Consider the following 15,080-nt stretch of genomic DNA (forward strand, 5'->3'; position numbering starts at 1 on the left):
CCTATGTATAGATTAGATAACATATAAGACAGAATAAATAAACAATGAATTGATGAATGACTGAAAGAATAAATAAATAGGTTAATGGCAGAAATTTTAATTTATGGTCTATGAATTCATGCTTCAATATTCATCGTCCATGTTTTGTTTTTAAGTTAAAATAATTTTGAACAAATTCTCCACATCTCCGAATGATGCGTTTCCCTTACTGCTCGGTGACCTGTTCTCTTCTGTATTTAATTTTCTATTGTAAAATTGAAGTACACTGTAAGTCGCCAAAACCGAAATTGAAATTGAAATCTCATGTCTTTAGTTGATAAGTCAGAGAGGATAATGGTCGATTTGACGTAGGTCGCTCTAAGGACACAAGCGTATTATAGTTTACTTAGGCCTATCTCTATTCCTTGTACTATCTATAACATTAATTGAAAACGGTTATCTGCATATTATTATTATTTTTATTATTATTATTATTATTATTATTATTATTATAACTCATGGAATTAACTATTTGATATGAATATTATTGTTATTATTATTAAATTATTACATTTTACATTGTAGTTCTTTGTTTATTTTATCTTCATATCATAGCCATAAGTAGCAAGATTTGAGGAATCCATTAAAAATCCAAGTCATAAATGTCACTGCATTAGACCAAACCACTGTAAAATACAATTAAAATGTCCACACATAATTAACATCTTGATCATTCTAATTACTGTATGTAAAAGGAAAATCTGAATTGTGAAAAAGAAATGAAAGACTAATTAGACCTGTAAATGTTCGGCTTCTGACCGACATCATAAATATTCCATTGTTAACTTGTGTATGACGTTTTTAATTTAATGAGTTCATCTTTTCTAATGACTGGCTTTTAGGTTTAATAAGGGAAGCCCTTCGACTTCGTCTTTAGGCGTATACTTGGTCAAATCAGTGTCACATTATGTCGCCTAAAATGTCTTGTCATTGTTTTGTTTCTGTAAAGTTGTTTTAGTAAAATTAATGATGTCATATGATGATACGTATAGCTAGCTACATCTTAAGATTTTTAATACAAGATTATGTGTATTTTTTTATGGTTTTATGTTGCCCTTTCAAAATGGTAAATTTATATAATTTGAAAGTTGAAGGATACATTTACAGAAAAGGGGTCATTACCGGTAGCTCCAGAAACATTAATGTGTATAATATAGAATGCTATAAATTCGCTTTCCCTTTAATAGTCCCTTGCGTTAATAAAGATCTATTGAATAGGCCTATCGTGTCAAAAGGAACACGTATTAAACGAACCCGTATTAAAACGAACCATTGATTTTTGCACATGACCTAAATAATACAGCAAAAAGCATATGGCAGATCGGAATCTACTGTGATTTGCCTATTTCCGTCTAACCGAAACAGTATAGGCCTAAGCTTATACCATGACTAATGCACAGTATTAAAATAGTGTTTGAAAAAAATGTGGCATTGAAAGCATTGAATGTTTTTAATTGACCTTTCATGACTAATTGTGTTTTTGTTTTCTATTTTTTCTCCCCGACAAGGGGGGGGGGGGCTGTAGCCCTGTCTAGCTCACCACACCCCCCCCCCCATTAGCGCCGCCACTGGAGAAGTTCGATTTCGACAATCATACGCATAGTGTTAAGCGTTACAAATCATCAATTTTGTAAATATTTACAAGTTATACGGAACTATTATGAACTTGAGCCTATATTTGATAATTTTGGCATGGCCGTCACTCTATTGTAGGTCCTATAAGCAATTCAATATTGAAAGTGTAATGGATTTGACCTACAACTGATTCCTTCATACCGGTAATAGTTATTTTTTAAAATCGTTTCTTTAAAAAAATAGCGATATTACAATAAGACTCTACTCACATTTTACCGGTATATCATCAGCGCCATAGTGACAATATTGCTTGGTAACCCTGTAATAACTATCGCGGAACCAATCAGAAAATCTTGACATAATTTCAAATTAGTAAAGTGTATCTAAAGCAGCAGTATAATCGTGAACCGTCGTCGGTTCCACCTGGACGTATTCAGGAGCTGAAAGAGCTCGTATAATTACATAATCTAGAATGTCTTCGATACGTTACAAGAGAGTGCGAATAGGCCACTCCCGTATCCTAGTAAGAAAATTGAAACGTTCCGGCTTCGTCATGCAATATTTATTACCGAAGTAGCGCTAATTTCGGGCAGGTAGCGCAAACTTCCATCCGGTTGATAGAAAGATTCGAGCTTCCGTTTTTTTTTTATTTCAATGACAAAGGCATAGGCATACCTTTAAATTACTACTGTAGGGCCTACGCTAAATATCATCATCAAACATTTATACTTTTATGTGGGTGTGGTGGGGAAGATATTGAACCACTTGTCTCAGAATTAGATTTTGCTTCATAATGGAAACTCCTGCATAAAATTGTGCCGCGTATAATAATGTGTGATGTATAAGACACGTGATATTCAATTATGATATTTCTCGTGTCTTACATGTCGCGTATATTATACTTAATTCGTGATGTATAAAGTTGTCAACACTAACAAATTTGTATGTGACAAATTTGTGTAATAGGAATCATTATGTCTTAATTCACCCGAATATGGGCATAGGCCTATCACAATTTATTTGTCAAATTTGTTAGTGTGGGCAGCGCCTATACTCGTGATTTTCAACAATAAGATGTTTCTCTGCAGCAGTAGGCAATTATTGGTTTTATTGGACCAGGGAACAGTGTAATTTCACTGTTCCCTGATTGGACTAAAAGCTTTAAGCTTTGTTTCTAATGAAAACCCTCATTGGTATTGTTTTAATTGGGCCTATTAATGGTACTGTATCTATTACGGTATGGAAATAGTACCGTACGTGATGGTAGTTTATAGTCCGTAGTTCTTGTGCATTCAATAACAATATTGGACCGTTAGGTTTTAAGACGAACACATGACTCATGTGGGATATCCGCTTTTCATTAGTGTTCATATTCACACGGTGCTTATTCTTAAAATATCACAATGTTATAGTCTCTTCGTGTGTGTGTGTGTGTGTGTGCAGGGACGTAGCCAGGATTTTGAAAAGGGGGAGCCGTTATGCGAATTACGTAGGACTCGGCGGGGTCAAGGGGGGGGGAATCCCCCTGTGAAGTAGCGCACTCTGAACGTTCTTAGGACTGTTTGACAGGATAAAGTGAAAATTGCAATAGACGCATTATAAATAAGCGCAAAAATAATTATATAATAAATCAACAGTGGCAGATCCAGGAATTCAAAAGAAAGGTGAACCAGGGAGGGACATTCATAGACTGAGGAACCACTCACCTCAGCCCCACCATGGTTGGGGCTGAGGTAAGAAAATTTATGATTAGGGCATTTCTAGACGGCCGGAAATTACACTCTCGCACTTCAATTTGAATATATAGGGGGGGGTGCCGCGGCTCCCACGGCTCCCCCCCCCCTTGGATACGTCTGTGTGTGTGTGTGTGTGTGTATGTACGGTAATGGCAAAACCTGGAGTTTATACCCATGGAGGTATTATAATACCTCCATGGTATACCAAAGTAGTAGCATTTTACTCCATGATAGTAGCCACCAAACTGTGGGTATCTGTTAACGACATCAAAGCACACAACAAATATTCAATAAGGTTTTAAAAGCTCTGTCCTCACCTATGCAATATTATGTGAACAAAAAAATTGGATATACCGATATTTGGTTGGGATATCATCATGCCCTAATTTTTTTTTATTATTTGTGTTTTTATTTTCCAATTATTTACATAAACTAAGTATTTGGTATTAACAATAAACTTCAGAATAAAAATAAGTAAGCAATAGGCCTATCATGTTAAATCAACTGGTGTTAAAGAAAAAACAAACATATTGAATACTTTCAAAGTGAATTGCTAAAACAAAAACTATTTGGCATTTTGATAACATCATTGTCCTAAAATTTTTTTATTGTAAAAATTCTTTAGTTTATAATTTTTTTTTTCTAGTACTTGCATTATTGACAGTAAGATAGTACTTTTTATTATTATTTTTTTGTTTTTAATTATTCTTAATATCATTACCATATTGCCAAAAAAGTTTAATTCACAATACACATAGAAGTACGTACACATCTCAAATTACCAATATATACTTTAACAAAAAGTTCTGACCGAATAGCATATTTGTATGATTATGTTTACAGTGAATGTCACATATCACAAAATCATGCCATATATGGGCACATCTCACAAATTTGCCACAAAAATATTGACAGTGTGACAGAGATTAAATCTGTGGGGCTACAGTATTACCAAAGTTTCAAAAGTTGATTAAAAAAAAGTATATTAATTTTGGATCCGCGCAAGGCGCTGACCCCAGAGCCTCACTGCTGTCTTGTTCATGTTACCAAAATTTTTAAAGCGTCCCGCGTCCCAAGTTTTTAACGGACGTGCAGGAAATTGTGTACACATAAACTAGAGGTGATTTTCAACAAACGTTCGTCGCCCTTTTTTAAGTTGGACTCCATGGTTCCCCCGACACCTACACAACAGGGGTTTCAGCAAGACTGTACATTACTGCTATTACCACTAACAGGGCACGTAACATGGATGTCGCGGTCGGTTGACGATGTGTTCTAAAGAACTTAAAGTTGTGTGTTCGAATCGCGTCTAGGTCATCACTTTTTTTTCCTCAATTTTAAGAAATTATTTTTTTTTTCTTCAAATTTTAAGATAGGCCTTTTTTTAATTTTGTACAAATAAACATTCTAAATATTTTTTTGTACAAATAAACATCCTAATTATTTAAAAATTTCTATCTTATGAGCTCTGCAAAAACACCCAATGTAGTAACTTTTGCCTGTACCGTATTTAAGCGTGGAGGAACGCGCGGACAGGTGAGTGGTTGCTCTTGATTTTAGGGCTATGTATTATATGTTTCAATTCGCTTCATTCTTGACACAGCATTCAACCTTGTATTTGCCTATCACTAACCATGGAGGCACTAACTGATATCGGAAAATCCAAGGTCTAGCCTTGTCCTATAAATTATAAAGGCAAGCAATCTCACACCATTTTGACAACATTTACCTAACGTCTGATTAGCTGATAAAAAGCTCTGTTTCAAATTTTATGAAAGTTCACAAAACATTCAGACGATTTCCATATAAATTAGAATAGAAATGTAAGTCATATTTTCATATCGTAAGCCTAAGCCTGTGTTTAAATTTTCAAAATATTTGAAACTCGATTAGTCAACATTTTCAAAACTAAAAATGGACTTTCCAGGGTCTCAAACTTAATCGAACAATCAGAACAGGGCCAGAAGCTCACTTCCGACAACCACATACGTCACGTGTATACCTTACGCTTAGTACGCAATTGGACCTTAGCAACAATAGGAGTTTTCGCCGCACGACGGTTAGGCAGTTTTCGCCGCACGACGACCTTAACTTTAACGTTAGTACTCAACATGCAACGCGATCTCCGCCCCTTTTGTAAACAAATCGAAATACGAATGCGCAAACTCGTAATTAACGTATGTCGAGCACGTAAAATCCAGAAATTAACGTACTCCGCAACGCAAAATGAATAAATTATGACGTCATCTGTTAACGTTAAGGTTAACGTCGTGCGGCGAAAACTAGGTAGGCCTGGTTTTCGCCGCACGACGTTAAATTTAACGTTAGTACCCAACATGCAGCGCGATAGCTCCACCCCTTTTGTAAATAAATCGAAATACGCATGCGTAAACCCGTAACTAACGTACGTCGAGCACGTAACATCTTTAAATTAACGTACTCCGCAACGCAAGATGAAATTATGACGTCATCCGTTAACGTTAGGGTTAATGTCGTGCGGCGAAAACTACCTAATATCCAAAGATGGTAGCACCTGCATAAAAGGTCCATTGGTATTCCAGATGATCACTAAAAACCCTCAATTTTCATAGGAAGTCTTTTCAAGGTTTTTCCCTTTACGACATAGGCCTAATCTGATTTGTTTTTTTCTTGCTGGGCCTATTTCACTTTCTAGTTTGTCTCAGTAATTATTATAGCATGATAAGTATAACACTTGGGAATAATTAATTAACTAAACAACCATAAGGTGTTATAGATATGAGTATGAAATACAGTCAACCGTAAATGGGAAGCTTTTAACATAGAATATCACAATATAAGCCTAGCCTTTTTCCCAATAGGCCTAAGCAGAGTGTGAAGAAAATTCCAAACGTTTACCATATGATGGCAGTGTTACTTCGTGGAGTAATGAAACATGAACATTCCAAGTTCAGTCAATATTACAGTACAAAGTACACTTTGTCAAATACGACAATTTGCTAGAACAAACCACGCAAAATGTAGTTTTGACTCTGCTCCTAGTTTAATTCTGCATGTCTAAGTTTAAAATAACTAGCGTTAAGTTAGTGCATCGGAGTTTTATTTTGGTGGGTTGAAATAACGGTCTTATAGGCCAACAATGGGATCACATAATTACAGCTAATGCTAACTTTATTTCAAAGCACTGAAGTGTTCATTTCTGGAAATGAAGTCTGAAAAGTCTGCAATTCTAATAGTAAACTAATTTTTCTAAATTATGTCTACATCTCGAGAAAACGTGAGGTTAAGTGTGATTGGGTAATGAATTGTCAGGAGAGTGGAAATAGTAAAGTTGTGAGGCTACTGACCAGAGTAGGACAAGCAGAGGAAGATGACTCAATCTGCGTGTAACATGCTCACGTGAAACACTGAAAAGTCAGCCGTCAGTGCTTTCGTATTTTATAGGTTGGGCAAAATACTGTCCCTCATTGAAAATGTTGATCGGTATAGAAAAACTCGGAATGTGTCCGGAATAAATTACATTACGTTAACAAGTATTTAAATAGAAACACATTTTACCGATGGCGGTACTAAAATGCGTCATCATAGCATCATTAAGCGTATAAGAAGAGGGGATCTCATCCCGTGGCTATGCTTATCCAACTTTAACCTTGACTTTGAAGTATCATTTAATATATTAATTTACGCATGGAAGGTATTAAATATACAGCAGAAGTTCCCAGGCTTAAATCCCAGTTGGGATGACTTTTCCTTCATAACTTGCAGATTCCTCTTCTTTAGCGTTCGTATAATTGTAGCATTTGTAGCAAGTTTACGAAAACGATAACGATACGTTTACGTCAACATTTCTAGACAACTGTTCACCTACAATAGCAAATTTATCACAACCTTTTGCATCAATCAAGAGTCACAGCTCGCGGCATATTGTCAAGAATGTTTAGGCACGAATGACGTATTCGTATTCGTAAGGTTGCGAAATCACGTTATTACCACAAGACGACAGAACTTATCTGTTTATTGTACTATGAAATATTTTTGAATAAATAAAAAAATTAAGTAATAAAATTAATGAATGATGTATATATACACATATATATACATATATATACATATATATATATATATATTGATATTGATTTATGCAAAAAGGTTTTTGTCAAGCGTTGACAAACAGGAGTAGCCGAAATATTCGCCTAATAAATTTTAGTGTTTCTAAAGTCAACATCTTACGTATTTGAGTTTCTTTACTGTTACGTTATATTGTATTCTATATTATATATATATAAGATGTGTATAAGAGACAGCCCTTTTGGGAGGTAAAAAAAAAGAAAAAAGAAAAGAAAAAAAGAGAGAAAAAGAGAAAAATGATAGCCCAGAATGCCTCAAATGTTATGTTCGGGCGTCTAGAATACAAAAATTTCGCGGGGCATGCCCCAGACCCCCTACGACAGTGTTGTCTCAATCGGCCCAACTTTCGGCCCCCGCTTCCGCCCCCCCCCCTTTTTGGACATTTCTGGATCCGCCCCTGTAAACCGCTTGTCCACAAGTGTTTTGTGAACGACGTTCGGTGATTTCAAATAGGCCTGATATCTTTGTTAAATTTCTCCTGTTCTCTAAAGAGTGATGACTCTACGTTGGATAGTTACTTTTAAAGGCGTAGGCGTGTTACCCCGGTTATTATAAAATCTGTATAGGCCTATATATAAAATATATGTATTGCAATATATATAGCCTATATATATGAATATATGTATATATATATATATTATATAGTTGCACCGCTTTTAGTTACATTGTATATTAAATAATTCTTCACCACGGCCACGTGTGTAAAGCAAATAAAAGATTTTTTAAATTTTAGAATATTCATAGTAGTCACACTGTTGGCCAATAACGCTGAATTTTTAATGGTATAAAACTAGATATCTGTGCATCCGTCAGCATAATTAATAGCAAGTTCAACTACTTCGACAACTGTAATTACGAAGTGCCTGAAGTGACTTTTTCATTGACACGCACCCGATTGAATGTCCCAGCAGATATGTCCGTCTGGCTCACTTATATGTTTAGTCTATTCCTTATTAGTCATCGTCACCATTATTATGATTGTGGAACCAAATGTTTATATATTTCAACTCACTAAGTTATTCATTAGTAAGGAAAATTATGTAACGGTATCACCAACAAACGATTGATTAGTGATTATCATCATTGCGTAAGTTAATAATACATTATCGAATAAATATCTGTCGATGTCCTACCTTTTGACATATTCTTCTTAGTTCTTGAAATGAAGTTGCCGACAGTTTCGACGAAAGAGTTACGATTGTAACCCCCACCTCCGCTGTAGTCGTACGAATGGGAGCCGTAATTGTACATTGTTAAAGAGAATACATCGGTTCAAAATACCGCAATAGGTTTGTTTGTGTGCGTCGCTGGAATGATTTAAAATAAATTGTGACTGTTAACGGGCGTTTAGTAGAATCAGCCAGTGGATGATGACGTTGTTGCGTGAATCATCCTCAATAACCTGTTGTAGGAGATCTTGCATTGACTACTGACATAAAACTTTTAACGGGCATGCTTACACTACACTAACGGTTACTGCATCTTTGTGCATTATATACATATTATTATGTTTATACATAACTTGCAGTCTCCTAAGAGATCTAGAATAGCAGCATTGACTATAACAAAGATGTTAATGATCCGAATCTATAAGAAAATAATAATAGATTGACACTAAATACTTATAGGTCTACATTGATTCTTAGCTATCAAAAAATAAGTTTCGAAATTTAAAGGTTGGAATGTCATGTGTTCGGTACCGGAAAGTTATCCTTTCTTAAATTATTCCAAATGGGAATCATTCGAGTACTGGATGATTGGCTTGGCGTATTTACCCTTAGCTGGAAGAATGACACATCTAATCGTTTCCTTTAATATATATCTAATACATATTATATATACATATAATTCTAATAAGGGTTATAAATGTTTCCATCGTTGTCGAAAATGTTTCCGTTAAAGTACTTTTAATAATCCTGACAATCTTGTTTGAAAAAGATGTCAATAGAAATTATGTGATTTTTGAAAAAAAGAACAGAAAAATCATGAACGTGTTTATAAGGAAGTTTTCATATAATTGCATCTATGCTTTCCGTCAACATAATGTCTTATGTATTTGAAAACATTCAATGTAGAATGTACATTCAAAATTATTTTAAGATGGGTGTCAACTTTCTTAGTTGATTATCCCAAATGAATTTATGATAAATAACTTAACTACTTGAATAAGTCTTTATTTTAACGTATATTCGAAATTGAAACAGGTCTAACGCCATTACTGAGATTGATTGAGAAATAATGCTCAGTTTCAAGTATATAGGCCTAGAAAAAATATAGCATAGTATAAAAGAATATAAATCATGTAACAAAAGGCATTACTATATTGGTATTAACAGAAAGACCGTTAATGTTCCGTGCTGTACTCGACTGGGTCAGGTATGCCAAACTCCAACTATCATCGGTAGCCAACCTCTGGTAGCAAACGGGTTTAACCAAATAATGTGCACCAAAAATGTGCACCCCAAACACATTTCACAGCATCTTAACATTTTTACTTTTGATGTTAGGCTTAGGCCATGGTAGAATTAAGATTAAAGCGTATTAGTTTCGACACCCGTTCATAAGATGGTTGAGTCCGACATGGAAACACCTTGTTTACCATAATTACTGATTTCCTATGACTCAACTGAGACAACGAACTTAAAATAGGAGGCTAACTTTTTTCATTTGCATTTCGATTACAAGATATTTCACTGACAATTGAATAGGGGCCTACTAACAAATATGACAGAATAGCCTATACGTAATTGCTTAAAAATCCAACATTATTAGTCAAATTGTGTAACATTTATAGGGTTATCAATGTATCAGTTAAATAAGTATAAAATCAGAATAGGCCTGCAAATTAGTTGTAACCTTCATGAGAATATCCGAATAGTTTCATCTGGTTTGCTTGTAGAACTGTTTAATCAATTCCCGGTAGTGAGCCAAACAAAATCTGATGTAAACTTACTGCGAGCTTTCGTCTGTCTTATATCAACATGTGAACATATTTTCATTTTGTGTCTGTGTATATTTTTATAATGTACTCTTTTCCAAAAAAAAAGTTATAGCCACGTTATCTCATAATACACTCTCTAACCTATTATCGTACATGCCATAAAACCAAGTTTTGAAACCACGGTCCTCGATTTGTAGAAATACTGTAGGCCTAAGCCTATAATCCCTTGGAGAAGGGGTTGAACTTAGGCCTATGTCCTGAGAGGCCAAGGGTTGAAAATTTTATGAATTAGAGGAATTAGAGGTAACGGAATATGATCACATAATGAAGTCTGAAGAGTTAAATCAGTATCGTATCTTCTTTCCGTCATCAAGGTCTGTCTTCCTCTTTCCTAGACTCACTCATTCTCTCTAATTGTGTAATATAATTAACCTACGACCACAGGATTAGGCCTAGGATCAGGGTTCTTGGATGATGTAGGTCGAGGTAGGGGTTAAAAGCAAGGCCATGTGATGTACCTTTAAAGATTTAAAGAACCGTCTAACATGACTTAACTACATGATTACTACTAATTCTGAAAATCCGATGATTAGCGATAGTATTCCGAAAACAACACTACTTACGGTACTTTCAGCAGTCTTGTCATACAGTCCACGTGGATTTAAAAAAAAACCAAAAAACAAATAACAAATCTAGAGGTATATTCATATAAACAATCATTTGGGCCTACTAATGAGATTAGATATTAATTAATAATTCCATTATTTTATCACACAATACATACCATGCAAAGCCTACTTTCTTGGTTAAGCCAATGGTCTTTCACCAGTGTGTTTTGTTTCTTTTACTAATTTTCCACACATGAAATAAATTCTCATAAATAAAATAAAATAAAATTAATTAGTTCTGCAAGTACGGTACAATTAATAAATTTAAAGTACCAGAAGTAATTTTAAGAAAATACTGGTGCATAATAGGCTACGAACAATATATACTTTTTTGGGATAAAGGAAAATAATAATAATAATCGATACAATGTTACTAATAATAGTAGGTGGATTGTGTATATCAAAATGGAATATAAACTACAGGCTTACATTTTAAGTCGTATCCCGGTAACCTTGTCTGTGATGTGGTAAATGAAAATTATTGTCGCTTTCCAGACAAAGATTAATTCACTATTGGCAATTCTTTAAGTCTGTGTGCGTCAATCAACCCGTGCTGATGGAAGTTTTTCACGATAGTAATAATTTTTTTGTAAATTATTTATATTTTATTGAAATCCATCATAATTTTGGCAGCCAACAGAAAGGTAATTAAAGTAGTAAATATAATAATATACTATTCTTAGGTACAGTCCAATTATCATTATTTTAATTTTTTCATAACGCCATCTCATTTTTAAACTTGGTGTTATTGTTGTTTTAAATCATATTATTTTGATTATTGTGTATGTTGGAGTAATGATTTGCTATAGTTTTTTTTTTCGGTTTCATATGGGTTTAACCTACACGTGTAAAAACTGATTAGAAGAGTACTAATAATAGTAATCGTTCTTCTGCACACTTGTTTGTCGCCCTCATTCAGCTGCCGCGAAGACAATTCAGTAGGGTTCAGCCGAGGGGGCGTGGCTTTTATGGTAATACGTCATGTAAAAATTATACCGACCTTCTACCTAAAAACATCAACAGGCGGGTTATAGGTTTGTGCTGCTGCTACGGCCGGGTCGTGTGATGGACGATCGGGGGCCAAAGAGACATCGAGTCCATTTCCAGACGATTGGGCCTAAAGTATGGACGATCTTGTCGGTCTATGCACCTCTAATACTAAGCCTGCGCTAGGTCGGACCAGGAGGCCCGGTCTTCAGTAGTCTGAGGCCTAGGCAAAGGCATATCCTAGATAAGTGCCTCCAGCAACCCGCATCAGTCTGCCTAGCAGTGGAGGGGCCGGGGGACAATGGGGCTTAATCCCCCACCTCTATCGGACAAGTCAAGGGCCCCCCGGCCGTGCTCGTTGGGCAGTCGTACCAAAAAAAGGGGGGGATCAAGTGCGATATAAAATATGCCTACACATCCAAGCCACAAATTTTGTCGGGGAACAAACACTCCTCAGGCAAACAAACTCAAGCCCCCTGTTGGACAGCTAATCCCCCGCCCAGAAAATGTATTCCAGAGCAGCCACTGTTTAGGCCTTCAGGCCTAAGCAGAATGTGTGCTACTATTACTAAAGAATAGGCGTAAGTGTTATTTAATACATTACCGTACTTTATACAATACAAATTGCAATACAGACATTGGAAAGTTAATATAATTATTTCATTTAATTAATTAAATATTTAACATTCTGTAATAGAAATTGTAATTTTAATTTATTAATTAGGCCCGTTTTCTCTTCCTGTAAGATAATTTGTTCATGGGATTAGGTTGGAAAATCTACAGAATAAGTACAGTATTGCAGTACTAGTAGTATTGGCCATTGAATTGTTTTCATTTCTTTCTGTGATTACGGCCTAATCCCTACCGCTAAAATAAGACCAACTAGGCCTATGTATTATTTCACTCTGTGTAGACCCCATAAATTGATAATGTTCCAGGGATCCTAATTTTGGAATAAAAATTACACAGGGACAACTTATTTTTTCTTACATTGGTTATACCATGGAGTTGCTTTTTAGACTATTGTATAGAAAATTGAGATTTTACAGTGTCTTTAGAAACATCTCTATTTTCTATAGAGCTACACAAATTAATATAGGACTTTTCATAAATCTGTTTTATAGAATTTATAGAAAAACATAAACATTCTAAAAAATACTTATATAAAATTATAGAATGTTTATAGAAACAATTTTCAGAATTCTATAGGTTGATTCTATATAATTTTCTAAAACCTGACTTATAGAGTTTCTGTTTCTGTATGCATTATTTATTTAACAATCAGTTAAAACTTTATTGATATTCCTTTTAAATTATCAGTCAAAATGTTCTCGTAATCAGCTGCCATATCTTGCAACTTGATCGACATTGAACTCTATACCGCTGCAGCACTTCCGAGGAGATATAATTAGACTAATACTATAGATTATAAACTTTAAGATTTTTTTTTATAAAAGTAATAAAATAGACATGCAAAACTACTTTAGGGCTAAGCCTTGGGGTTAGGCCTATTCCTGATAAAGTAGTGTATAAGAGATACCAAAACACATCCCATATTATTGTATTACGTAAGTTGACGAGTTGCACCGAGACTGCCACTGTGAGAACATCACTGATGGGAGCGATCACAGGCCTAGGTCAGTCAGTTGGCAGTTGGCTAAGCCCAGACCAGTATGCGAGAAACATCAGGGAAATCTATGGAACGTCATTCAAGCAACAATTCGATGATAACCAGTGAACCGTCGATGATGAAAAAAAGTAAATCGTCGATGATGAAACAAGTGAATCGTCGATAATGAAACAAGTAAATCGTTGAAACAAGTAAATCATCGATGATGAAAAAAGTAAATAGTCGATGATGAAACAAGTGAATCGTCGATAATGAAACAAGTAAATCGTTGAAACAAGTAAATCATCGATGATGAAACAAATGATCTCGTCGATGATGAAACAAGTTAATCATTGATGATGAAACAAGTGAATCTGCGATGATGAAACAAGCGAATCGTTGATGATGAAACAGTGAATCGTCGATAATTAACAAGTGAACGTCTATGATGAACAAGTGAATCGACGATGTATCGCTGATTCTAAAATATGAACAGGTTTTTACAGGGTTGCCTTATGCGTCTACTAGTGACACCAGCAGAGTGGCTTCGCGAAGACGTGGATCATATTGACTAGGCCTGGCATAATTATGCTATCTGGCATAATTTAGACCCCTTTAGCATCTAGCATATGTGCTATGCATAATTTTGACTTATTCAAAAATCCTCACTTATGTGAATATCTATTAGCCCCACTCCCCATCACAGTGACCAGAGGCAGGAAAGCGCATTCCGAGCATCTACAAAAGCAAAAACTTTCCAGTGGAAGGCCCATTTTTGCAAAGGCCTGCTCCTTGTTCCCGACTACAGTACCTTTCTAATCCTCTGCCAAGTGTATGCCTGAAAATTGTTGGAATGAACTATATAAATGAAGAGTGTTGCAGCAGTATTATTTTGATGTTATGCCATGAAACAATTGTTATTAAAGTTTTCTGATAAAATTCTTGAGGAATTTGTTGAAGCTTAATTTTGACTATCGATAATGATGGTGTGATGATGAAGGATTATAATATATATAAGAATGCAATTTCCAGCCATCTAGAGGTTCTATTTCTTAAAATTTTCGGACCTCATCATGGTGGTGCTCAGATGGGTTTGAACTCACGAATGCCCTCTCACCCCCTTTTCCACCTTTCAAAAAAGATCTGCGCCCTTGCTCTGGTCTCATTTATGATAGGCTTATTTTGATCATTAGTCTTTCCATCAGTCACAAAACTACTTTACCATCGTTATTAACTCCGGAGAATGCATGAAATTGCATCCCAGATTCCGAGAACCCACCCACCTTTTGACAATATCTCATTGTTGGATATTGGTATATAATAAATGAAATTACAGTAGACCCCTATTAGATTCCAGTGCTATGACAGGTATAGCAGAATGAATAAAGTAAATGACTTAGAAAGCAGTGTGAGGGTTA

General features: G+C 35.2%; 1 protein-coding gene across 4 annotated transcripts in view; it reads right to left on the reverse strand.

Annotated features, from left to right (window-relative positions):
- LOC117106039 (proton channel OtopLc-like) overlaps nt 1–8,789 on the reverse strand; it is a 15,786-nt gene extending 6,997 nt beyond the window's left edge. For 2 of the 4 annotated variants that reach the window (XM_033247377.1, XM_033247376.1), the window contains exon 1: nt 8,591–8,789. In XM_033247377.1, the coding sequence (XP_033103268.1) occupies nt 8,591–8,708 (118 nt within the window). In that variant the 5' untranslated portion in view covers nt 8,709–8,789. Of the gene's footprint in view, nt 1–1,883; nt 2,087–8,590 lie in introns of those variants that run through there. The other 2 variants (XM_033247379.1, XM_033247378.1) reach the window with 1 other exon arrangement.
- Between the last annotated feature and the right edge of the window lie 6,291 nt (nt 8,790–15,080).

This window comes from Anneissia japonica, unplaced genomic scaffold, assembly GCF_011630105.1.
Source record: "Anneissia japonica isolate Jap-2015-1 unplaced genomic scaffold, ASM1163010v1 scaffold284860_len1800451_cov186, whole genome shotgun sequence".
NCBI lineage: Eukaryota > Metazoa > Echinodermata > Crinoidea > Comatulida > Comatulidae > Anneissia > Anneissia japonica.